We start from the raw sequence: 27,427 nt of genomic DNA, 5'->3' as shown, positions 1-27,427 counted from the left end.
AAAAGATTTTATTTATTTATTTGAGAGAGAGAGAATGAGAGAGAGCGAGTACATGAGAGGGGGGAGGGTCAGAGGGAGAAGCAGACTCCCTGCTGACAGCAGGGAGCCCGATGCGGGACTCGATCCCGGGACTCCAGGATCATGACCTGAGCCGAAGGCAGTCGCTTAACCAACTGAGCCACCCAGGCGCCCCAACCCTGAGAATTTAATCCAGTTGGTTTGGGATGGGCTTGGGAATGGTTCTAAAAGTTCTCCAGGTGATCCCAATGTGCAGCCCAGGCTCAGAGCCACTGACCTAGAGGAATGCATGGAAGAAAGCTTCTAGAATGGGAATCCATCAGTGCATGTGTCTGAGTAGGATGGGTCATGGTCATGTTTGAAGTTTTAATGAAGTGGGCTCATTTGCTCATTCCAAGAAATCAAGCCCAAGAGATAGGAGGGAGGCAGGATGAGGGTCACATTGGAAAAGATGATAGGGAGGCAAAAAGGGGCCTGTTATCGTTTGAGAAGAAAGAATTCATATTTTTTCCTGATGTTTTATGGTGTGGCTTCTCCGCAGTATGTATCATCTTACCAATAACTAATTTTATTTAACAAGTTAGTTAGAAATTAGATGTTTCCATTCTCATTGGCTCTACCTCTTTAATGAATCCATTGATCAGACAGAATCCATGGGGTAATTTGACTGATTTCATTTGTTGAATCAATTCATTATTGCTGGGCTGAGGGATGGGGCAAGATGGGAAAACAGAACAGAAAGCGGTTTTTCCCATCACTTTCTGAGCAAAAATCAATTCTGAGGGGTGCCTGGGGGCTCAGTTGTTAAGCGTCTGCCTTCGGCTCAGGTCATGATCCCAAGACCCTGGGATTGAGCCCTGAATTGGGCTCCCTGCTCAGCGGGAAGCCTGCTTCTCCCTCTCCCACTCCCCCTGCTTGTATTCCTTCTTTCGCCGTCTCTCTCTCTCTGTCAAATAAATAAATAAAATCTTTAAAAAAAATCAATTCTGAATTCCCCCCATTTCAATACAGCTCTCTTCAGATGCCTCAGGTTTTGGCAAATCACATAAACTGTGATGGGAATGGAGATTATTTCTTGGGGAGAGCCATGAGAATATTAGTCAACTATTTTTATACTGTTGGTAATTCAAATTTGAATTAGGTCTGGGGATTGCAAAATGAGTTCTCTTAATTTTTTCCTCTCCTGTGATTCCATTTTCCTGACTAGAAGATAGAGAATTCAGCAAGTCAGAGTTGGAATTCTGATTCAGTAGAACCACATAAAATATCAAGGTTAACTTTTGTTTATTTATGTCAATAATTTTTCAGTGTTTCAGAAAAGTTTCTTCTTAAATATAAATCCCTTAAAGTATAATGTCCAGGGACCAGTAAATCTTCACATGCTCAAACACACACATGCACACAATCCCAGAGGGAAAACAGCGGAGGTAAAATAAAATAGATCATTTGCTCTATCCAGTATGGTATCAATAGCCGCATAGGGCATTTAAATTTAAATCAATCAAAATTAAATTCAACCAGAAATTCACTTCTTCAGTTACACTGGCCACATTTCAAGGGCTCAACTTGTGATCAGTGGTTATTGTATCAGATAGTGGAGATATAACACATCTCTATCACTACATAAAATTCTCTTGTCAGTGCTGACATAGACCCAAAATGGGAGGAAATGTGGAGACTTCCATGTGGCATGTGGCAAACGAGAATTAAGTTAAATTCTGGACCCTCCAAGGAAGAATTACTCTTTGTGCCCTCTTGTCTTGGTACAAGGCTTAGCATACAGTAAGGCACTCAACAACGTTTGCTGAGCTAAAGTGCCATTTACACATTCCAGAACAGGGAGCAGAAACGATATTTAGGAAACCTACTAGTGGATCATAGGTCTTTCTCCAGAGCTCACAGTGACATGGGGACAGATATCTAGGCAACAGGTGGTTATTATGAAACAAGCAGAGTCAACAACTTCATGAGGGAGGCTGAGAATCAGGTTGGAGTATTTCCTGCTGCCTGATCAGGACTGTGAATGTGCAGGTGGCCCATCATCACTGAGGCACAGTGGACACAGAAGGCCTGGGGCGCCACACGACCACAGGCAAATGCCTTAGACACAGGCAGGACAAGCAGTTGGAGTCCATGAGGGCATTCATCAGACAAGAATCCTGGTTCTTCATCATCACCTTCATCTTGTGTTTTATTGCATTGTATGTGATCATTATCTGCGTATCTCATCCTGACTTCTACCAGTCTATGATTGATGGACTTCCAAAAGGTCAACAGTGGATTGAAAAGTACATTGGTAAGGAAGTAGATTGGCCTCATATTTAAGGTGACACTCTTCCAAAGTCTACGTTGTTAAATGTAACAAGGAATTTAATTGGTGAAATTTTAAAGTGTTAGGATTCCTATTTGTTGTTATTCTGCTTTTTCATTTTTCCAAAAATTTCACTCACGTTTCCAAGATTTTGAAACAAAAAGATTTTGTGATACATAATGAAAAAATACATTTCTGTGATTCTGTGATGCTTTAACCTGAGCTCTCTTGGGAGAAATAAATGTGGTTTCAAATTATGGGATAGTTCCCTGGTTATTGTTTTCTAAGGGATTGAAAAAGCTAATGACACAAGGGAGAAAATGACACCCTAAAACTTATAAGGCAGCACCAAGAGCTCCTGCTGAGGTCTTTAGTGAAATCTTCAACAGGCAGCCTCTCTTTCCTGACTCTCTTTATTCAACAAAACCAAGAATGAGATCAAAAGACAACATCTAGAAATAAGTGAAAATGCTATATATTCATCAGAAGAGTCAGAATCTTATTTTCCTTCTGAACTTGCAATTAGTGATTATGCAATGAAGTAGATGTTCCATGTTTCTGCTAATTTTAGTTCATCCACATTTTCTGGAAGCAACCAAAAGTCATATGTATTTAGACAAAAGTCATATGATTTCTCCAACCCAGCTAGCTTCAGTAACTGCGAGGAATCGATCTGACTTTATACCAAAACCTGTTTGGGATGATGTCTGTTACCATTTAATTTAACTTCTGATTAATTTGATTTAACTTCTGATTTGATTTCACTTCTCTGAAAAGTTAGAGATGATTGTCTTTAATAATAAATACCATCTCTATGTGGTTTTGCTGGGATTGCCCATGAAAATGAAATCAGAGTTTAATTCACTGAGTAAAGCATTATCATTGTTTTGTCAGTTCTAAAGAGCAAGCATGATTTATTACACAAATAAAAATTAAGGAATAGTTATGTGATTCTTCCTAAAATTCCACAGACACATGGATTTGGAATTCCTTTTCTATTTTGGGATTTCTCTTCCCAGGAACACATTGATTTGCCATGTCTCACAGCACAAAGTGATAAATTTCATGTCCTTATGCTAGAATATTCTACTAGATCCACTTTCAGAACTTAACCCCAGAGTTGAGATATTCAAATTCTTTTTCATACTTATTCCCTGGGATGAGCCCGATGCTCTATGTACATCCTTAATCCTTCAGGGGAAAAAAAGAAACATTCCTCTTTATATTATCTTCCTGTGTAATAAAAAAGAGGCTGAAAGAGACTTAAGAACACGTTAACCTAGAATCAGAAAATCCCAGCGCTGGAATCATCAAGCACATTCATGTTTAGATGAGGCAATTAGGTTTAGGATGTGAGGTGAGGGTGACATGAAAGTGAAGATGAACTCTGTCCTTGGTTTTCTCTTTGGTAACTAATAAATAATTGGGCCTGATAGGAAATATGTCGATTTTACACATTGAGTACTTTGTTTGGGGTTTTTTTACATTCACTTAGCTTTCTTTTTTAAATTTTAAATTCCAGTATAGTTAGCATACAGTGTTATATTAGTTTCAGGTATACAATATAGTGATTCAACACTTGCATACATTCCTTGGTGCTCATCACAACAAGTGCCCTCCTTAATCCCCATCACCCATTTCTCCCATTCCCCCACCCCTCCCCTCTGGTAAACATCAGTTTGTTCTCTATAGTTAAGAATCTGTTTCTTGGTTTCTCTCTCTCTCTTTTTTCCCTTGATCAATTTAAAAAAGAAAACCATTGTTTTGTTTTTTTAAATTCCACATATGAGTAAAATCATACGGTATTTGTCTTTCTCTGACTTATTTCTCTTAGCATAATACTCTCTAGCTCCATCCACGTTGTTGCAAATGGCAAGATTTCATTCTTTTTTATTCCCTTGTGTGTGTGGATACACACACACACACACACACACACATATGTATACCACCTTTTCTTTATCCATTCATCAATCAAAGGACACTTGGGCTGTTTCCATAATTTGTCTATTATAAATAATGCTGCTATAAAAATAGCAGTGCATGTATCCCTTTGGATTAGTGTTTTTATATTTTGGGGGTAAATACCTACTAGTGCAATTACTGGATCATAAAGTAGTTCTATTGTTAACTTTTTGAGGACCTTCCATACTGTTTTCCACAGTGGTTGCACCAGTTTGCATTCCCAACAAGAGTGTAAGAGGGTCCGTTTCTCCACATCCTCACCAACACCTGTTGTTTCTTATATTTTTTATTTTAGCCACTCTGACGGGTGGGAGATGAAATCTCATTGTAGTTTTGATTTGCATGTCCCTGATGATGAGTGATGTTGAGCATCTTTTCATGTGTCTATTGGCCATCTGATGTCTTCTTTGGAGAAATGTCTTTTGCCCATTTTTTAATTGGATTTTTTGTTTTTGGGGTGTTGAATTTTATAAGTTATTTATAGGTTTTTGGATAGTAACACTTTATCAGATATGTCATTTTCACAATGAGTACTGTGAAGATGAAAATCTCATTGTAAACAAATGATTATTTAAGTGTTGATGTTCAAAAGTTGCATGTTCATAACAGCATTCCATCTGAATCAAACTATTCTTCATTAAAATGAATCCAACTATGATGTAAGGTATAGTCCCCATTTTGAACTGAGTTACTTACTATGTATATCTAAATAAGTCTAAAGCTCCCTGACATCAACCATTCCTGGTTACATATTTGCAGCAATGAACTTAAATGATCAGATGTTATATTTACAGACTCTAATGGTAAAATACATGAACAGGATCATACACACGGTTAGACCTAAGTTAAATGTGTTCCTCTTCCTAGATAGCTATCCCTATTATTCTACTCTTTATTTAATTTAATAAGGACTTGGGGAGCCCTCAATGTGCACACACAGTTGTGCTTATAAACAAAAGAAGTAAAATACACTGTGCCCTTCAGAGCTTACGGTTTTAAAATTACAGAGATGAAATGTATTTTATTATAAGTAATAGGACAATAGGAAAGTTTCTGCAGACAGACTCTATGGGTAAGGATCATGTATTTATCACTTAAAAGGAGAAAGAAGCTACTGGACTAGAGCAGTCAAGAAAAGCTTCATCATGGTTGTAGGTCTGTGGTGGAGTCTTGGGGTCTGTATAGGATATGTCTTGGAAGAGAAAGGGAACTTGGAGCCAAGACAACAAGTGTGACACAGAAGACTGAGGACAAGTGTGAAGGGAGAAAAATATATGTGGCAGAGTTGAAGATTAGTTTTAGCGAGCACTGGAAGATAAGTCCTCAGAGCTGGGGGACAAAATAGCTTTGTGCTGAGCTCGAGAGTTTGAACTTCATCTCATACACAGTCATCAGAGAACTACTGACGCTGTAATCATCCTGGCATACATGTGGTAAAATCTCACCTGAGAGTCACCTCTGTAATGTTAAGTGTTTGTGGGCTCTCCTTTTGGCCTCAGCTGATTTTCATCATGATTAAGGAATGCATTTCAAAAAATCTTATAAACTGAGATAATGCAAAAGGAGAATGAAAAGAAACTGGAAAGCTTTAGGGTCTCAAGAAAGAAAAGGGCTTTAAAGGCTCAAAAGTCTGCTTATTTTCAGACATCACTTGATATTGAGGCTTACCTCTTGGTAACCATTCTCTGAGCTATGTTCTATTTCCGGTGTTTTTATATCTACTGAGGGAAAAACAAAAAGCCCTCCCCCAAATGGTGTATTGCTAAACTATTTAGCCTTGGAACCAACACCGAATTCTTCCCATTCTCCCAAAACCATAACTGCAAGTTGTTAAATAACAAAAACTCAACTGAGGTATAGTTTAAAAATCTAATTGGCTTTAGGCATCATCCCATCTAGGAAGTAGAGGGGAGCTCCAAGGGGCTATAGAAAGGGAGAGGTTTTTAAAGGCAGGACAAGGAAGTCACAAACAGAAAAGAGAATTATTTTGGGTGAGCTCACCTTTCTTTGGGGAAAAGGGTCTTATTAGGTGATTACCTCATGTTTCTTTGGGGGATGGGAAGGGGCCATGTGACTGAGTACCATTTTGATGCTGACCAGAAGATTCCTGACAGCTAAGACTATGTTCTTGGAAGAAATTGAAAGTGCAATTAGGTTAGGTATGAAGCCCAGGGTTGGTGACGTGGCCTACTGTGACTCCAATTGGGGTCTGCAGTTTTCTTTTTCACAAAGTCAAGGATGAGGGAGCAAACAACTGAGAGCCTATCACTTATTATTCATCTTATCACCTTCAAGAATTTGGATGTATTAAACTGCTCTAGTGCTCTGATCCCGAAAAAACTTGGAGAAAATTTCTTTAAGGGAAACAAATATGAGTCTGGTTGTTTAATTAAAAACTAAAAATGCTACTTGATATTGGGTTCTTTTACTAGAGGAAGGGTCCCCAGGGGTCACCATGTGGCTCTGATCTCTCCCACAGGTGGCTCCAGTGATTAAAGCCAGAATGATGGAGTATGGGACCACAATGGTCAGCTACCAGCCCTTGGGAGACAAGGTCAATTTCTTCCGCATGGTCATCTCAAATCCCGCAGCAACTCACCAAGATATTGACTTCCTGATTGAAGAAATAGAACGCCTTGGACAAGATTTATAATAACATAGCTCACTAAGCTGTTTCAATTCTCTAGGTAGACAATTAAGTTGTCACAAACTGTGTGAATGTATTTGTAGTTTGTTCCAAAGTAAATCTATTTCTATATTGTGATGTCAAAGTAGAGTACAGTTTAAAAATCCAAAAAACATTGCTCCTTTTAAAAATCCTTTCCTAAGTTTAGAATACCTCTCTAAAAATTAGTGACAAAAGGCTGTGTTCTAATCAATAATGAAAAGCTTAAAATTGTTATAAATACTTCCCTTACTTTTAATATAGTATGCAAATCAAGCTTTATTTTCACTTCAGAGTAGTACGATTGAATAGTGCCAAATTGCCCCTGAATCCAAAAAGGTTCTTTGGGGCACAGTCCAAAGGAGAAAGTACATATAAAATGTATGTTGACAATAAAAATTCTTGCCTTTTTCATAGTATTAGAAAAAAAATTTCTAATTTACCTATAGCAACATTTCAAATGTATTTAAATACATATAATTTTACAAAAGGAAAATATATATATTAAAAAGAAATCCTATTTTGTAACATATAGATTTTTATTTTATATGGGTTATACAAACTGCAGGGTCAGATATAAAAATTAAGCCAGATTTTTTTTTCTCTTTCTTTTAATGGAGGCACAATAAAACACTGAGCAAAGTTATTTTGAAACATAGGCCCACAAAATTCTTAAAAGGTATAATGCCTTCTTTCTATTCATGTGACGGTTTATCATATCTCTAAAGTTAGTATTACAAAACAAACACAAAAGAATATTGCAAGTTCTTTAAAATGACTGACCAGATCGACAATAAGATTCTCTTCCCCGCTGAGTTTTCCGCCCAGTTGACCCTGAGCAGACCCCCTCAGTAAGCACGGTAAGCCAAGCTTCATCTTAGACTAAAACTAGGGTAATTGTACTCTGCTTTCCAGTTCAGCTTGTTTTGAACAGAAGGTGGATGCTCATTCTGGAAGCATCTTCCCAAAGAGTATTCTTTTATTAGGTCATTTGGATTAATTAGAGAAAATAAAAATAAAATCTAATCAGCCTGAGCAAAAAGGAATGAAGCACACTCCAGAAGGTGGTGATCCCAGAAAATTAAACTTGGCCTTGAGAGAAGAGATCTTTGCGTGAACAATGATGTCCTCCTGGGCACCATATTGTCACTGTCCAGGAAGGAGTCATTTACCTCCTGGGTAATTGCTTATTCCCATTCTTTCCCCTCTCCTACACACAAAAGTTCCCATCACTGGAATCCCAAATAATTAATTTCTATCCCATGGGTGGTTATTTTCCTCTCATGAAGTGAGCTCTTCACCTGAGATTTTGAGACAGCATCTTAAGACTTATCTGCCTCTTGTCAAGACTGAAAGTGACCAGGGGCACCTGGGTGGCTCAGTCGTTAAGATTGAAAGTGACCAGAGTATGCAGAGATAGGAAGATCCTTAGAATTCAGGATAATATTTTAAAGAATTCTTCTTCCCCTACAAACCTGATGGAGAAGTCTGAACTAACAAGAGCTCCCATAGATATTTGTGGGGCCACAGTTTGTTGGATTCCAAGTACTAGTATGATGACTACAGACTGATCTAGGCAGATTGCAGATACAAACTTAGAACATTCATCCTTTCTATATGTATCTTAGAAAGACTACAGGTATACAAAAGAAGAAAGAAAGAAATGCCCTATAATATAACCGTAAGATCCCACCATCTGAAATCTGCATGAGCTTGCCCCTACATTCTTTCTCCCACATTATATCCAAAAACATTGATACTTGAAATGAACATAGGTTTGGGTCCTTCCTGTCTAGGAAGCAAATGGGTTCCCTATGATGATTAGGAGAAAACTTTTATCTGTACCCCAGAATTTCATGAAGGAATAAACCTCCCATTCTAGGCTATGTCTAATGGCCAAGCATCCCTTTCCCTTCTAGAAATGGGCCATTGAGACTAAGCACATAGCTGCCCATCTATCTTGAGACTCAGGCCAAAAGGTCCTACCTCAGAGGCAGAGACACTAACTGTCAAACCCACTGTCCTGCTTGGAGAAGACAGTGGAACCCAGGGCCCTGACCTGGACAGACCCCTCTCAACTGCAGGATGCTTATACCTTGCAGTACGATCCTCTATCAGAAGCTGCTGCTTTTTAACTTGATGGTATGATGGAATTAAAAGGAGAAGCATTTGTGTCTGTGTATGAAATTCCAGCAAAATAATTTTTACAAATAGGTTGTTGCCCCCACTCCCTGCCCCTTCCAGATCCTTCCCCAAGTTGTCTGGGAGTCTTGCTCAATCAGTGAAATCCCTGCCAACCAAAACCCAGGAAAGGGGGTAAATAAAAGCTTAATAGGTCCCAGTATTCTAATAAAATATTCTTTAAAGTAGGTCTGTAATCTACTTGGGAGAGAGGGAGGGAGGGAGGAAGGTGGTTTTGAACATTAGCTCAAATTCCCAGTGCCAAAGGCCTTTATGTGGGACCATCCTTTCCAAATTTAAGAAAAGTCTGGGGTTAACTTAATCAGAATTGACATGGCCATTTTCATTAATTCAGCAATATTGTGTTTATTATTTTTAAATACTTGAAAAAAAGGTGTGGTATGTCTTTATCTGAGACACATAAATGGCATTGACTTCGTGTACTATCACAAGGCTGTGAAGAAAGCAAAGGAAATCAATTGTGTGTATAAATTGTGTTGCTTTCATTATATTGATAGTACTCTCTCGTCACCTCAGATTGGGGTTGTGCACTTTAGCTCTGAACTGTACAGTGTTGCAAATCAACATATGTTGCTGTAAAAGCTTGTACAACATATTATTGACATGTCTTTTTCTGTGTGGTAGCTGTATCAATATTACAAGAACAACATCGGCATCTGTTCCTGTGTGCTTTCTCTCTCCCTCTCTCTGCTAAACTGTACGCCCTCCACATCTGCTCTAATAGAGAACATGCTCTCAGCTAAGCTCTCTACCGAGAAATCTCCTTTGAGAACTGTGTGATTGCACAAAAATGCAAGGTGAATGCCGCTCATGTCTGAGAATAGAGGAGACCCATATGGAGTGTCACAAACTGCCCAAATTGCAGGTTTTGTCCCCACTGGGGTTTGGAGTAGGAGCTATTCCTCAGAACGTGGACAAAGAAAGCACAGGTGTAAATATAGCAGCAGGACAGGGAATCAAGGACCCTCATGGTGGGTATCATCTTGCACGTGCTCTCCTGTTTTCAGATGCTACGTACAAACACTGTGTATTTATTAGTTTCGTGCTCCAAAATACTGTTCCCAACTGGTGTTTCTGAAAGACATCAACATCTCTCCAACATTACGCCATTTACTAAAGACAGAAAAAAATAAAAAATATAAACACGTGGCAACATGTTCTTCTTACCAAATATAAACTTGTGTATGATCAAAGTATTTTATCTGTGTTGTCTCTCTAAACCCAAATAAATGTGTAAATGTGGACATGCCTCGGGCTCTGCTTGCTTATTTCTGACTTTGCCTTGTTGTGGAGCTCATTTTTAACAAGTTGCCTGAATACAAGGCCCTTGTCTTGTCACAGAGCTCAGAGTGTCTTTGGGTCTTTGTTGGGGAAAAAGAGCTCTTACTTCTGCTGCCACTCTTACTGTCACTTCTGAAGGATATTGTTTTACCACACGTGCTTCAATTCTGCAAGCAGATCCAGTCTTTTTTTTTAGAAAACATTTTATTATGGAAAATTTCACATACATACAAAAGTGGAGAAAATAGTATAATAAATTCCCGTGAAGTTTTCACCCAGCTTCAACATTTACTGATTCAGAGACTGAATCTCATTTCACCATTCCCCGACCCCATGTCCTCCCTAACACCAAATTATTTTTATATGAATCTGAAAAGATAAGGGCTCCTATAAACAAAAAGAGAAAAGTCCTCAATATGATTATCACAGCTAAAACAATAATAATGTCATAATAGTGACAAATATTAAGTTAATGTTCTCATTTCCCTGGGTCTCACTTTGATAGCAAAATCCATAGCCCATGGCCTGTGGCCCAGGAAAGCCAAAGAGGCCCACAGAACTTTCAGGAGAGCTGGGACACGGATAATTCAGGTGCACCATCCAATGCTGTATACACATGGGCTATGTGTAGGCTGTTGTATATTATCGGTTATTTCTGCACCTCTGTGGGTTCTGAATTTTGGAGCGATCATGTTCAGGGGCTTTTCTCCCATGCTCTTATGGATTAAGAGGGGTGAGCAGGTTAAATGCTAGCAAGCCATGGGAATTTAATTGCTGGAATATATCCTGATGTGCCTTATCAAGTCCAGGCTGCCCCTATGGGCTCGAGATACCCTTAAAGGTATTAATCTAGAGTAAACAGATACTACTTCAAGCAGATGCGGGGCTGGGGGAGGACATAAAGGGGAGGAGGAGACAAGGTTTCTAGTTAATTTCAATATTGCTTCTAGGGGAACCAATAGACAACAGCCAAATAAAGAGGCAACGCCTTGTGCATTCCTGCCTTTGTTCACATTATTCCCTCAGCCTGGGAAGAATCTCCCATTCTTCCTTGCTCTAGGGAGCAATATCTCATGGATAGTGTTACAACAGCCTTCTTCATGAGGTTTTTATAGGGGTTAAATAAAATGTATGTACAGCACTTAGCATGGTGCTTTGCGTCCAAAAAGCTTTCAACAATCTTGTTCTTGTTTGTGATGCTGGTAATTATATATGACGTCTACCACTCAGCTTTGTCCCCCTCCTCTGAATTCCCAAACTACTTGCTCTTGGTCAGTAGTGTTCACGGGCACTTATCTAACAAGTTCAGATCATAAGGAGAGTGTTTCTTATCGTTCTGTCCCCACTGCAGCAACACACACACCCCTGACAAAATTCTGCCGTCTCCACTGGTGTCCTACAAGTAGAAGGCACTCCATCCATACTGTCACTGGATCTTCCCCTGGTGTGTGATGTGATTCTAGGCAAGACAACATCTTCAGCCAAGAAATGGGGGGGCGGGAGGAGGTGGCTACTTGATCTCCAAGGAAGAATGTAGGTGGTTTAAGATTACAGGTTTATACTGCTGAATGGGAAAAGATATTTGCAAATGATATATATGATAAATATCCAAAATAAAAGAACTTATACAATCCAAAACCAAGAAAATCAAATAATCTGATTAAAAATAGGCAGAGGACCTGAATAGACAATTTTCCAAAGAAGACATACAGATGACCAACAGGCATCTGAAAAGGTGCTCAGTATCACTCATCATCTGAGAAATACAAATCAAAACCATAATGACATATCATCTTACATGCATAAAAATAGCTAGAATAAAAAAGATAAAGGTTCCTTGGAGGTTCTTCAAAATATTTTTTTAAGATTTTATTTATTTATTTGATAGAGAAGAGAGAGCACAAGCAGGAGGAGCAGCAGAGGGAGAGGGAGAAACAGACTCCCCACTGAGCAGGGACCCCAATGCGGGGCTCGATCCCAGAACTCTGAGATCATGACATGAGCCGAAGGCAGACGCTTAACTGACTGAGCCACCCAGGTGCCCCCAAATATTTTGTTTTAAAGAAATACCATATGATCCAGTAATTTCACTTCTGGGTATTTACCAAAGAAAACAAAACACTAATGTGAAAAGATACATGTTTATAGCAGCATTGTTTACAACAGCCAAGATATGGAAGCAACCCAAATGTCCATCCAGAGATGAATGGATAGATATGGTATATATGTGGATAGATACAGATGTGGTATATATATAGAATAGATAAAGACACACACACAGTGGAATACTACTCAGCCATTAAAAAGTATGAGATTTTGTCATTTGCAACAACATGGATGGACCTGGAGAGTATTACGCTAAAAGAAATATGTCAGACAAATACTATATGAGAAGACAAATACTATATGATTTTACTTATATGTGGAATCTAAAAAAACAAAATAAATGAATAAACACAAACATAAAGCAGAAACAGACCCACAAATACAGAGAACAAACTGATGGTTGCCAGAGGAAAAGAGGGTAGGAGATGGGCAAACTGGGTGAAAGGGAGGGGGAGATACAGACTTCCAGTTATAAAATGAATAGGACTTGGGAATAATAGGTAAAGCACAAGGAATATAGTCAGTAATATTGTAATAACTCTGTATAGTGACAGATGGGCTATATGTGGTGAGCATAGCATAACATATAAACTTGTCGAATCACTATGTTTTACACCTGAAACTAATGTAACATTGTGTGTCAACTATACTTCAATTTAAAAAAATAAATAAGTAGTGGGTGCCTGGCTGGCTCTTGATCTCAGGGATTGTGAGTTCAAGCCCCACCACTGGGCAGGGATCCTACTTAAAAAGTTAAAAAAAAATTAAATAAATAATAAATAAAATAAAAGGACTAAGTAAAAAAAAAGATTACAGGTTTATAAAGGCCCTTAGGAAGCATTAATTAATTCAGCTAACTTTTATTGAGGAGCTTCCATATGCCAGATGCTTTCATATATATATTTTTTTTTTTAAAGAATTATTTATTTATTTGAGAGAGAGAGCATGAGCCAGGGGAGGGACCGAGGGAGAGGGAGAGAGAAACCCAAGCAGACTCTGCACTGAACACAGAGCTGGACGCAGGGCCCAGCCTCACCACCCCGAGATCGTGACCTGAGCCAAAACCAAGAATTGGACGTTCAACCGACTGCACCACCCAAGTGCCCCTGGATGCTTGCATATACTAATCCAGCACCTTCATTTGACAGATGAGAAAATTGAGACTCAGAGAAGTTTAGCCATTTTCCAAAGTCAGTGAATTCACAGCGCAAGCAGCACTTTGCAATGAGATGATACATCTGGTGAAGCCTCAGGACACTGCCCAACCATGCTAGACTGCCTGACTTCCTCCAGTCTACCATATTTCCCTACCTACATCTCCCACCTCCGTTGTTACCACTCTCCCTAACACTCAATGCCGCCTGGCCTTTTCTGAGTCCTGCCCCAGGGCCTTTGCCCTTACCATACCCGCTACTGAGAACTCACTGTCCCCAGAATTTTTCACAGCTGGCTCCTTCTCAGTCAGGCTGGGCTCCAATACCACCTCCTTGGCAAGGCCCTCCCAGACCAACTGATCTGAATTTCTTCACTCTTAATCATGCCATTTCATTTAATTTTTTCATAACAATGTTCTCATTTATTTTTCACAAAATGCCTCAGTGAGAGATAACAATGCAAACCATTACCTATCCACAGAAATGTGTGATTCAAACCAGAATTTTCTCAGACTCTATCATTGTCAAAATGAGAAAATTCATAGATGCATGTACAAGAAGAGGAACAGTATGCCCCATCCTAACATCCTGATAATACCCAATTCCTAAAGGCAGTTTAATAGTGCCCTACCTTATGTTAGCTTTCTCTGGTCACCCCCACCAGCTTAAAATTTTCTATTACATAATTCTTCACATTTTAACTTGGGCTTCATACACTCTGCTTTTATGAATTAAACTTTTTTTGTTTAATTTAATTTTTGAGCCAGCAAAAAGAACTGCTTCCTAGTCCAATTAAGTGAATACATCTAGCTCTAAAATTAAACCCAAGGCAATGTCCAGTTAATTCAATTTTTACCATCTCAGGCAACACTGTCTGAGGTTCCATTTACGTTTTCCAATAACAGGGTCAACCAATGCCATCTTCTTTAATTTATTTGCCTATTAAAACACACATACACAAATATATGTGTATATATATATAAATACGCTATCTAAACACACAGTTGCATACACTTGTATGTAATTACATACATAAAAGTGCACGTTCACACACACACATCTGCTACAATTTGATGGACTTAGTGGTATAATAATAAAATTCAAATCTATTTCAGTTATTGACACAAAATAGGAGCAAGCACTCACCAAAGGATCAATAGCTCAGAGCCCAAGTTTAAGGAGAACTGGAGGGGTTGATTTCCCATTAAGCAGGGGTGTTATAAAAATACTCCATGAGCATTGGCTGGTTTCTTTATGTCTATGAATGGGGAGGCCCAGAAAGGAGGAGGGTCAGGAGCAGGGAGGCTAAGAAGGGTAGCAGGTTCCCAGGAGTAACTGCACCACCAACATGCCCCCTTTGGCCACCATTCACCCTTCTCTCAACCCCTGAGCTATTGTTATCTGAGGAAAATGTACAATAAAAATTGCTCTGAAAGGGTAAAAGAACTACAAATGGACAATCTTCTGCCATGGAGACAGCAGATGATTGCATGGAAAAGGAAAGATGGAATAAAACTGACATGAGGGGGTAAGAGGGTGGACAGGAAGAGCCCAAAGCCCAGGTAAGTGAACATGGCCACCTCAGGTCTGCACACACCTCCCCTGAGGGACACTAGATCCCTTTCTCCACACCCAGCTTGCCGAGTCCCCTCCCGGTAGCCCAATCCGAGGGAGCTACTCTCACTTGCCAAATCTCTCACTAGAAGACAACACCTACTCAACACAAAACCTGACTCAGTTTCACCTCCCCACAAAGCCTTCCTCATGTACCCTTAAGTAAACACACTGTGCTTGTAGACGTTTGGTCTGTGTGATGCTCTCGAGCATCCATGCTGCTTTGGAAATGTTCTCCAGCTGTTTGTCATCTGTGAATCTAGTCTGTCCATCGTACTTCCAGAGCAGAGACAGGCCTCTTACTCACAGGCTTAGAGACCTAGAAAGATGCTGAAAGATCATCTGGTCCATAGTTTTGAAAGCCCTGGACTGGAGACCCAATCGGAATGAAGACATCTCCAATCTGGGGAAAAATAGATCAGTGTCACAGGATTTCTCTGCTTTTAGTGCCCACAGTTCTTGGTCACGCCACTCTGAAGAATGAAGAGGTAGACCAGACGAAGAGTGGTGGGCAGTGAAGCAAAGTTTATTGAGCAATAGTATAAAGCCCCTGGAGAGGGAGGGGCCCGAAAGGGTTGCCCTCGGGGTTTCTAAGTTGAGGGGTTTTTATGAGCTTTTTTGTGGAACTATCTTAAGCAATCAGGGTGCACTGAGTCCTGCCAATCGTGGCTTTGGTCACCTATCTACCTATAAGGTTGATGTCCATGTGCTGATGGTCTTTTTTGGCTGACATCTGGGGGCTTATGTCTTAAATGCCCCTTGCCCATGATAGTGAGAAAGCTTTGTGGTTAATTGCCTTATTTTAGGACATTTTGCAAAAGTCACTTCTGCAGAGGCTGCAAAGCAGAATGCTAGTGCAGTCCTATCTAAGCTGTAAAATAGGATGTTAGTGCTGTTTTATTTTAGCTGTCGTGACTCCATATTTTCTTGTTGGGGACCCCGGTCCTGACTACCTAACTGTCCAACTAACTCCTAACATCAGGACAACAAAGAAGGGGTTTTGTACCGCCAAAGCCATTCATTTGGAAGAGCAGTCTCTCATCTCAGATGATGCCCTTGTTACATTCTGTTGTTGACGTTGCTCATCAATGCCCTATCATTTCTAAAATGATAGTGACAGCAAAAGAAAGAGTTACCAACTCTGCTAACTGCATTTTTTATATAAACCATAAATCTGAGAACCACTAATTTAATCAAATCTTTCAGATTCTCCCACCCCAACTTCCATTTCAAGGCACTTGATCAGCCTTTAATAAATGCAATTTAAAGTAACTTGAGTATTTGCAAGTCAAATTGAAAAATTGGAATCACTATGGATTGTGCTGTTGTCTCCATGTTGCTAGAAGCTACTTAACCACCAATATTTTCACTTTCAAAATCTTACACATCCCCATACCTCTTGGCATTGGACTCCTCATTGATTACTTGCCTTTTATTGTGATTTACCAAGGCAGGTGTTACCTTTGGCTTTAGTCTAGCCAGGCAAACTAATAAGATTTTCATCACTCCCCACCCCAACCCCAGGCAACTGTTGAAAGATATTAGAACCTAAGGTCTTTCATGATGTTTCAAAAAACAAAAACTTTCAAAATTAGCCTTTGATAGATGGATGAGAAGCTCTAACTAGGAAGTACCAAAGCCACCTCTTTGCTTCGCTCTGTTGACTTCCTATGAGAGTGAGTTATAGGGCTGGTTCATAATTGGGATGTTTCCTATGCTCCAGCGAGTAGAACTGCAATTCTTTCTCTACTTCACATTTCCCAAAGTTTCCCTGTCTGTGATTCAAACAGATTTACACATCTGACACCATTCGCTGCTGCGTGGAAACTGACAAATCTCGGCAACATACATCAAAATGTCCATTTAGGAAAAGCACCTGGTTTAACATCTGTCTTTGTTTATGTGGAGGAAGCTCTGATTGGCAAAGACTTTATAAACCTGGGGAATTGTCTTGATTCTTTCCTTCCCAGTTAATTCCTAGAAGTCTGCAGTAGGGGATAGGGAGGAAGATGAGCAGGAGGAGAGAAACTAAGCTCTATTGTGTTAACCTCTTCATCCCATATGTAAATCAGAGTCTTGTAAGACCAAGTAACTGAAGGGATTTGTTTAAACTGTAAAAAACAGTATTTTCCTAATGTATATGAAATTTTAAAACATAACCCTATTCCTACACCCTCACCTGATATTTTTTTCATGTGTAATAGTAAAAGGATTCTAATCACCGTGTTCACCCAACTGGCGTTGGAATGACCTGCCCAGCATTTATGATAAAACAACAAACTGGATGTGTTAATTATGGAAGATGAGGGTTCCCAGGGGACACTCTTCTTGTCCTTGCTGTCTACAGAGGCACCTAGTCCTGTTAACTTCCTTCCCAAAGACTTCCATGGCTGAGTAACTACAAATCTAATTTAGTATACAAGCACTTACGAGTACTATAATTTCATGGGAGGAGGCCCAATGGAGTAGGGTTTGTGGCAGCCTGGAAACCCGGGCTCCTGCCAGGAGAGGTCAGATCCCTGTGCTCATGTTTACATTCCCATAACGAGCCAGCTGTTGAGTCAGATTGCCTGGCCTCAGATGCCATCTCTGCCTTTTATTAGCTCTGTGACCCTAAGCAAATCACTTTACCTCTCTGAACGTCAGTTCTCTTATCTGTAAAACGAGGACAAAAATAGTACTTATCTCATAGGGTGATAGTGAAAATTCAGCTGAGAAGAAAACCAGATGCCTAGAACATAGCAAATGTTCAATACATGTTCATTTTATTTTTATTCTGTGCCCTTAAGGACCAGGCTTCAGAGGCAAGTCCTTCATCCTTAACTCGCCTAAGAGAAGATTGTCCTGAATGCATAGAGGAGGTGACGGCAGCATCTTCCTGTAGAAAGCCATTCTATGAATCATCTGTGAGGACAGCAGGCTGGTGACTAAAGGAGCCTTCGTCACCTTGGCCTTGGCGGAAATAGAGACTGGGAGGACACCCACACCAGCTGGACAGGACAGTCGAGGAAAGAGGCAGAGAATGAGGAAGTAAGCTATGTTAGTTGGGATGAATTATCCAGTTCTTGTTTTAAACCCCTTTCCCCAAAGCACATCCTTTCGTCAGGGAAGGATGCATCAGAATTAGAGCAAAATGACACAGGACATCAGCTTTGGCTTCACTGGAATTGCTAATATGGTCACTTCTCTAAGGCTTACAAGGGGCCATTTATCCAATGAGAATGAGTCATTGGGGCACACCACAAGAAGGGTGACTTTGTCTCCCCAAGCCATTGAAGAGCCTCCAACACCTGAAAAAGCAAGTAGCAAAGAAACACTAAGTGTTCTGAGTTGAAGATCCTCCCTGCCCAGCATCTGTTGTCGTGAGTCCCGGCCTGTAGCGTGGGCACAGATAAACACAAATAAACTATACATTTACATGACTGCAAAGCCACTCTCTACTTGGACTCCTGTTTCCCATTTTTGGAAAAAATGTTTGTGATCTTGATCAGTCAGAACTAAAGGCTTCTGCCTGTGGCCAAGTAATCAAAAGCTTATCAGAGTTGGCAAGAAAATGACTTCAAAAGGAATTTCAATTTATTTGAACACGCTAACCTTGTAAATTCCAAGAAAATTCAATTATACAAACTTGAGGAAAAGAGACATTCAAAGGATTTCTGTCAATTCAGATTTTAGTCAGTCAAGGAAATCTTGATACTAAATCTTTTACCTTCTCTTGATTTCCTTTTACATCTGTTTTAGGATTGTCAAGACCAACATAGTAAAGGATAGGAATTTTCTTTAGTGTCCATTTTTATTTAGGTTGTTGTGGAAGGTTAACATTCCCTCTATGCCACTGAGACCTATTCTAGAGGGAGAAACATTCCTCGTTGTGTGTCCCCACAGCCAGCTGGGCCCGCACTGGTTTATGTTCAGGGAAGAGCAAATGGTTCCAATGATGACTTAGCAGCCAAGATGTAAGGAAACAGTGTTCTTTTTTCTATATATGTGCTTATTAAAGTTGCAAAAACAAAGCAGCCCCTAACTTCACTTTTTCCAAAGGATGGATGGAATTGCAGGTAAACTACTGATTGAAGATGAACCATCTACAGTGAGGCATGGGTGGAAAATTAAACTCTGACATTGAGTCATTATCCCTGTTCCTGTCATGAAGAGCTATAACAGTTTATTGTAAGAGATTATTCAGTCTGGGAATAAATTCAATGCATGAAATGTCCCAAGCCACTGATGCCAATTAATCTAGAAATTACAGCAATACTCAGTGCAGGAATCGAGGGCTGGAAGAATGGGCAAAGGCATGGCTAACGATTTTGCCTTACTCATTTTGAATCTAAGACAGCTATTCTAGAATTCCAGAAGCCCCTCTAATACTTCCTGGACTAAGGACAAAATTCCCTATACCCCAATAATATATTGTCTCTTGTCTATATAAATTCTGAACATCTTTTCCTCATCTGTAAAATCAAGTTAGTGAGGGGGCGCCTGGGTGGCTCAGTTGGTTAAGCGACCGACTCTTGATTTCGTCTCAGGTCATGATCTCAGGGTCCTGAGATCAAGCCCCATGTCAGGCTCTATGCTCAGCAGGGAATCTGCTTCTCTCCCTCTCCCTCTGCCCCACCCTCAAATAAATAAATAAATAAATAAATAAATACATCTTTTTTTAAAAAATCAGGTTAGTGATACTTATCACAGAGGGTTGTAAGGATTCAATGAGAAACTATCCTCAGGGCCCTGGCAAGAGTCAGCTGCCAGAGACTCCCTTCCCCTCCTCGGTCCTGTCACTGCTCTTCCTTCTTATGGCATCAGAATTACCTCCTGATGCAACCGCTGCTGGCGGTTCAACCAGAACAACATATTCCCCGTGAATGTGATTGTTTGCCACCCTGGGTAGCTCTTCATAGAAACTGAGGGATTTTGTTCTTTCGTTCATTTCAATAAAACATCAACACACGCTTCTTGTGCACAAAAAGAGGCAGGGGTGTGAGCATGCTGGGAGTAGGTTTTGCTCCAGTAAGCTCATTTATAAGGGTTTTGTTGGATTCTATTTAGATAGGGCCCCACAAGGCGCAGACCGGATAATCACCTATTAGCTGGTGAGCAGCGGGCACCTGAGACAGAGGACCCCAGGGTGACAGACGCCAAGGCAGCTGCGGAGCTGACTCATGTGGGCTGTGGAAGGCCTCAGTGTGCAAGGAAGAGAACCAGCTAGGCTGTGTCTCCCACATCCCACACCACAAGACCAGCGCTTGGGAAGAATCTCATTTTGCCTCATTCACGTCATGCACAGGCCATAGAAAACCGCTCTCCCTGTCTCTCCCCAGGGCACTTAACAGGATCACACACAAGGACTCCTGTCAGCTAAAAACAACCCTAGGGAGGGACCACTTCCTTTCAATTTCTGTCTGACGCAGAACCCATAATTATCTCATCTTCCCTGTGCCCAGACAAGAGAAAAAGAGAAAGAAGAGAGGAAAGAAATGGAAAAGGGCCTTAGTATTCTGTCTGATGTTAAATAACACACAGTTTGCTTCAGGAATGGGGGAGACCATCGTGGTGCCTAAGAATATAAATATAAACTTCTCATGTTAAAAAGCATCTCTATACACTATGTAATACATTTAAACTCCCTGGGCCCACAGCTCTACTCCCCTTCTCCAGTTTCTGGCCTTCCAGGAGTCATGGCCTAGCACCGAAAGAGTAAGTCAGCAGAAACATGGAATATTTCTGACACATTAGCTCCTGGGGGACTAGGGTGAGATATTGTAGTCTCAGGCTTCAACTTGTTTATAGTGTGGCGAGAGGGACAAAGAAGCAAATCCATACAGGACATTGTAAAAACCAGAGTTCTGTGAAGGATGCTTTCCATAAGGACAAGAAGGGGAGGCATCCCGGGTCTTGGACAGAGCATGAGGAAGCCCTGGGCATCCCTCCCCAGGGGCAGCACTCTGAGGGAGGGTGCAGCTTAGGATCCAGCCGATAGCTGTGGGTGGCCCTGCACTCTGGCCATAAAAAGAACTGAATGCACATTGTTGCATAATAGGCATTGAAAAGCAAACTTAAAATAATCATTGTCCTGGAAGCATCTATGTGAAAAAGGAGTGACCTGGAGGCTGGCAGACAAATTTACACTTGTTTGGGGTAGGAGTTTCCTAGGGGAGGGCCCCAGGGCCAGAGCAGGGCCCCAGGTAGAACTTCCCAACACCTCCACTGCAACCCCGATTCTGTACAAAGTACCCCTCAGAAGTCTTCTGGGAAAATTTTTGCTTCTCTAGAAGCCATGTTTCCCCAAGGATAGATAGTATTAGAACAAATCCAGTTTTAGCACTAGCCATGGGTTCAGGCATCCTTCAGTGCCATAAAGCTTTAAGAAACGTTTGGCCACACCAGAGGGGGAAAAAACCTTATCAGTCACTGTGCTCCAAGAAGATGAAATCTAGTGAAGCACAGATTTGGAAGCAATAAATGTTTAGGCACATGAGCTGCTTCCTGGTTTCGTCTACCACAGAGCATCTTAAAAATCATCATTCCTATTTCAGACAGAACTACATTGAACCACACCTAACTGTCACCCAGTTCTAGCAATATCAGTTCCACTACTTTCAATCCATCACTCCCTCTCTATTACTGCTGACACTCATCTCCATGCTGGCCCTAATTTCTAACTGGGAATGTTGTGATAGCAGTTACCTTCTGTTAGATGATGTTCTTTTGCTGGCAAGTAATGAAAATCAACTTGAAACAGCTAAGGAAAAAAAAACTGGTAGGATACTAGAAAGCTCATAGAGTCTCAGGAAACCCAGCAACGCCCAGGACTTGGGAAAAGCAATGTACTGCGAAGACCCTAGTGGCAAGAGTTTGTGCTTGGTCCCTCTATTGTCCCGCCATTGATTACCTGACCCAGCTCTGAATTCCCAGTCTCTATCTCTTATTCTTATTCTTAAGGAAGAATCTGGTTGGGTGAGCTTTGTTTGGGTCAAGTGTCCACTCTGGTCAAAGTGGTCACAATCAAGATGATGGTATCATGTAGCACAAATATGGCTCCCTGGCCCAACCCAGAGATGAGAGGCAGAATAAAAACATCAATAAGTATATAAATCTTGAGGGAGAGAGAGTGGTGGTTGGATACCAGATTGGAGGAGAAATGCCAGCCTTGAGCAGATGCAGTCTGCCACACACAACTTGTAAGGGAACAATATTTTTGTTGTAGCTTGTTTTTCTCCCATATTCCTCTGGCAGGAACACGGGAGAGGCTCACTTGTTTCCATAGTAGAGTAGAAAAACAACACCTGCCCAGCATTGGCTTGAGACAGCAGGGTCACATCAGGCAGTACCATGGATACTAGAATGTGAATCAGACTGTGAGGCCCCTGGGCATTATCATCTCCTCCCCATCTCCAACCTAGGGCAGTATAATTAGAAGCAAGGGAGAAGGGGCACCTAGGTGGCTCAGTCGGTTGAGTGTCCAACTCTTGATTTCAGCTCAGGTCACCATCTTGGGGTCGTGAGATCAAGCCCTATGTGGGGCTCTATCTCAGTAGAGAGTCTGCTTGGTATTCTCTCTCTTCCTCTGCCCCTCCCCCACTCATGCTCTCCTTGTCTCTCTAAAATAAATAAATAAATAAATAAATAAATAAATAAATAAATAAATAAATAAAATCTTTCAAAAAAGAGAGAGAAGGTAGGGAGAAACTTCTGGAAAATAGCAGTCCCTCAAGTGGGAGTACTGAGAGATTCTGTGAGGTACAGGGGTAGCTCACCATGAGCACAAATGGTAAGATATTGAGCCCAGATTTTAACATGAGGCAAACCTCACAGTGAAGCAAACCTCCCCAAACTCACCCAAAGGGGCCAGGCTAGGAGAGCTCAGGTCATAGCATACTTGACAAGCCAACGTCATTGGGTGGGACTATAAACTCCTGAGAAAACTAATGAGATATTTGGGACCATGGGTATGACAAAAGAAAGACACAAAAAAAATAAGACAATCTATGTTAGAAGAAGGGGAATCAATAACCCAGACAGAGTGAAGCTTTAAGCTAAGCCTCAGAAATATCCTCAAAGAGATAAAGGAGGATATTGAACACATGAGGTAAGAAGAAATAGTTACAAAAAAGAAACCAGGTGACACAAGATATAAAACATATAATGGTAGTAATGTCTTCAACAGAATAAGCTAAAGAGCAGAGTGGATACAAACCAAGAACCAACCAATGACCTCGAAAAATTGGTCAAGCCATGTCCCAAAAAGTATAAGGAAGAGATAAAGAGATGTAAAGTTAAGGAAAGTGGAAAGTGACACAAAAGTTCAGTGAAAACGACCTGAAAGTGAATGTTAACTTCGCTCAACCATCACAGAGTGCTATGTTCAGAATAGCAACTCAACAGGAACATACTTCCCATTACCATTTCTTTAGGGAACGTGGAAACCACAAAAATAAAATAAAATAAAATAAAATAACATTCATTTCTGTGTTTTACTGAGAGTCGCCTAATAAAAGAGTTCCAGATGGTGTCAAGAAATTCCAGAATACTCTTCATTCAATTACTAGTTTCTAAAAGCACACTGTTTTGCCCTTAAGTAAGGAAACAAAGCAGACTACAGATAGGTTTCCTCTTTAATGTGTCACTATGAAACCAAATGCATGCATGCATTTATTTATTTATTTATTTATTTATTTATTTATTTATTTTTTTTATTTTATTGTTTTATTTAAATTCAAATTAGTTATCATGTAGTGTATTATTAATTTGGGGGTAAAATTTAGTGATTCTTCAGCTCATATAACACCCAGTGTTCATTACATCATGTGCCCTCCTTAATGCCCATCACCCAGTTACCCCATCCCCCCACCCCTCCAGCAGCCCTCAGTTTGTTCTCTGTAGTTAAGAGTCTCTTATAGTTTATCTCCCTCTCTGTTTTTATCCTATTTTATTTTTTTCTTTCTTCCCCCTACGCTCATCAGTTTTGTTTCTTAAATTCTGTGTATGAGTGAAATCAAGAAATGAGCAGAAGACATGAACAGACACTTCTCCAAAGAAGACATACAAATGGCTAACAGACACATGAAAAAATGCTCAACATCACGCATCATCAGGGAAATAAAAATCAAAACCATGATGAGATACCATCTCACACCAGTCAGAATGGCTAAAATTAACAAGTCAGGAAACAACAGATGTTGGTGAGAATGTGGAGAAAGGGGAACCCTCTTACACTGTTGGTGGGAATGCAAACTGGTGCAGCCACTCTGGAAAACAGTATGGAGGTTCCTCAAAAAGTTAAAAATAAAGCTACCCAGCAATTGCACTACTAGGTATTTATCCAAAGAATACAAAAATAGTGATTTGAAGGAGCACTTGCACTCCAATGTTTATAGCAGCAATGTCCACAATAGCCAAACTATGGAAAGATCCCAGATGTTCATCAATGAATGAATAGATAAAGAAGATGTGATATAGGGGTGCCTGGGTGGCTTGGTCATTAAGCGTCTGCCTTTATGGGGTGCCTGGGTGGCTCAGTCATTGGGCGTCTGCCTTCAGCTCAGGTCATGATCCCAGGGTCCTGGGATCAAGCCCTGCATAAGGCTCTCTGCTCAGCGGAGGTCCTGCTTCTCCCTCTCCCACTCCCCCTGCTTGTGTTCCCTCTCTCGCTATGTCTCTATCTGTCAAATAAATAAATAAAATCTTTAAAAAAAAGATGTGATATATATGTACAATGGAATATTAGCCATAAAAAAGGACGAAATCTTGCCATTTGCAATGACGTGGATGAATCTAGAGTATATTATGCTAAACAAAATAAGTCAGTCAAATGCATTTTTAACATGCTCTGAACACAATGATGATCTTAAAGACATAAGGATCCAATCTGAGGTTGAGATAAACATAATCCTAAAGATAAAGCAAAAGAAGAGATGTTGAATATGGTTGAAATAAAAACCATTTTACAAAGAGCTCCTAGTTTGATAGTGTCTACATACTTTAATGAATGTAAATGTTCTTAAAAGAGAAAAAAGACTTCCCAGACTTAAGTTTTTAGTTGTCTGTATGCATAATTGGTCCCTGGCTTTATTTGATGTACAAGTTAAATAGATATGAAATGACACAAGAACAGTTATTTTCAGAATTTTTCTCCTTTAAAGAATGAAAATCTAGTGTTTTTACCTCCTTTTCAAAATTTCCTTTCCAGAGCACTGGGTGTTATACGCAAACAATGAATCATGGAACACTACATAAAAAACTAATGATGTAATATATGGTGATTAACATAAAAAAATAAAGCTTAAAAAAAAATTTCCTTTCCAAGCATTTTTCCCAAACCAGCTTTGTAGTCTCCCCTGCCCCCATTTTTACACTTAGATTTTTCAAATTGGAAAAATCATGCACCATGGGTGGAAACTATAAGAAAATCAAAATGAGCTAAATTTGCTGTAAAGGGTTACAGTACCATCATACCAAAAAATGGGATGCTTTCTAACAAAATGTCTCTTTGTGAGAGATTTTATTCCAAGTTGTGGTATTGGATGGGAATCCAAGCAATGGTGCAAGAGGACATCATGGGATTCAACTCCATTAGCAGCAGATAAGGAAACTAAGGCACAGGGAGACAAATAATGTCATCAAGCCAATGAGTAGCAACATCTGAACTAGAACCTTATGCTCCAGCTCCAACCTTATGCTCCTGCACAGTTATCAGTGAGGTTTTAGTATGGAAAATTAGTTAATGCTGACTAAAATAATATAGATTTGCAAGAAAACAAGAGTACACATTTAAGAAGCTTAGAGGGGAAGGAGAGAGGCCTGGAAGATTAGATGACCTGTACGTATTCAGGCAAGAGATGGGGCCAACAGGCTGAGAAAAGCAGCCTCAGGGAGAATAAAGCCTTTGTCTCCCCCTCCAGGGAGAACTCATGGAAGACTCTACTCAGGAAGCTGCTCAGCACCACTAAATCTCAGAAAGCCATGGCTGCGTGCACCCCTATTCCAGCCGTACAGGGGATAGGGAAAGGCTAATTGTGCACCTGCCCATCAGACAGTCACTTCCCTTTCTCTTCTGCTGGCACCTACCCATCAGCCCTGCTCCTGTTCCCTACCTCCTGAGCCACCATGATGACCACATCACATCCTGAAAGAAATAAGCCCAGTTAACTTCAGGATAGGTTTTGCAAGTGGGTATCAAGTTAGATTTCTGCTCCTCCTCATCCCTCAAAGATTCACTTATGTTCTTACCGATGCCTGAAAGACCTTCAATCTAAAATAAAGGCTTTCTCTTCCAACAGGAGGAGGGGAGAGAGGGAAGATTAAATCACAAATGTTTAATTACCAAATTGGCTGGAGTTCATTTCATTGGAATGTTATTGCACAATGGCTAATGCTTTCTCTTTCCCTCACCAACTCACTCAGCACTTCTACGAAATCTAACCCACATCCAAACAGTTCTCAACACCTTCACCTGACACACAGTAGCTCCTCACACGGACCGCAACAATCAGCTGTTAACTGCTCTCCCTACTTCTATTCCGTCTTTCCTTTCTTCTAGTAAACACAATTTAAGTCTATAGACTTTCTTCTGAGCACTGCTTTCTCCCCTTTTCATTGATATTAATTTAAAGTATTTTCACTGTTATTTATTTCTTAATTGCCTATATTTTTAGTTTTTATTTTCTGTTTAACACATGAAGTATGTGGAACAGTATTCTTTTTTTTTTAAAGATTTATTTATTTATTTATTTATTTGAGAGAGAGAGAATGAGAGACAGAGAGCATGAGAGGGAGGAGGGTCAGAGGGAGAAGCAGACTCCCCGCTGAGCAGGGAGCCTGATGCGGGACTCGATCCCGGGACTCCAGGATCATGACCTGAGCCGAAGGCAGTCGCTTAACCAACTGAGCCACCCAGGCGCCCGGAACAGTATTCTTTTTTATTGTTATGTTAATCACCATACATTACATCATTAGTTTTTGATGTAGTGTTCCATGATTCATTGTTTGTGCATAACACCCAGTGCTCCATGCAGAATGTGCCCTCTTTAATACCCATCACCAGGCTAACCCATCCTCCCACCCCCCTCCCCTCTAGAACCCTCAGTTTGTTTTTCAGAGTCCATCATCTCTCAT

The 27,427-nt window shown here is 40.4% G+C and overlaps 1 protein-coding gene across 2 annotated transcripts in view; it reads left to right on the top strand.

Moving 5' to 3' along the window:
* GAD2 (glutamate decarboxylase 2) overlaps positions 1 to 10,400 on the top strand; it is an 81,656-nt gene extending 71,256 nt beyond the window's left edge. For both annotated transcript variants that reach the window (XM_081820756.1, XM_081820755.1), the window contains one exon: positions 6,771 to 10,400. In XM_081820756.1, the coding sequence (XP_081676882.1) occupies positions 6,771 to 6,944 (174 nt within the window). In that variant the 3' untranslated portion in view covers positions 6,945 to 10,400. The remainder of the gene's footprint in view (positions 1 to 6,770) is intronic.
* The last annotated feature ends 17,027 nt before the right edge of the window (positions 10,401 to 27,427 follow it).

Source organism: Leptonychotes weddellii, chromosome 5 (genome assembly GCF_054177405.1).
Source record: "Leptonychotes weddellii isolate Sample4059 chromosome 5, ASM5417740v2, whole genome shotgun sequence".
NCBI classification, from domain to species: Eukaryota; Metazoa; Chordata; class Mammalia; order Carnivora; family Phocidae; genus Leptonychotes; species Leptonychotes weddellii.
The sequence above is the reverse complement of the archived record's forward strand: the minus strand, read 5'-3'. Positions and strand labels throughout refer to the sequence as shown.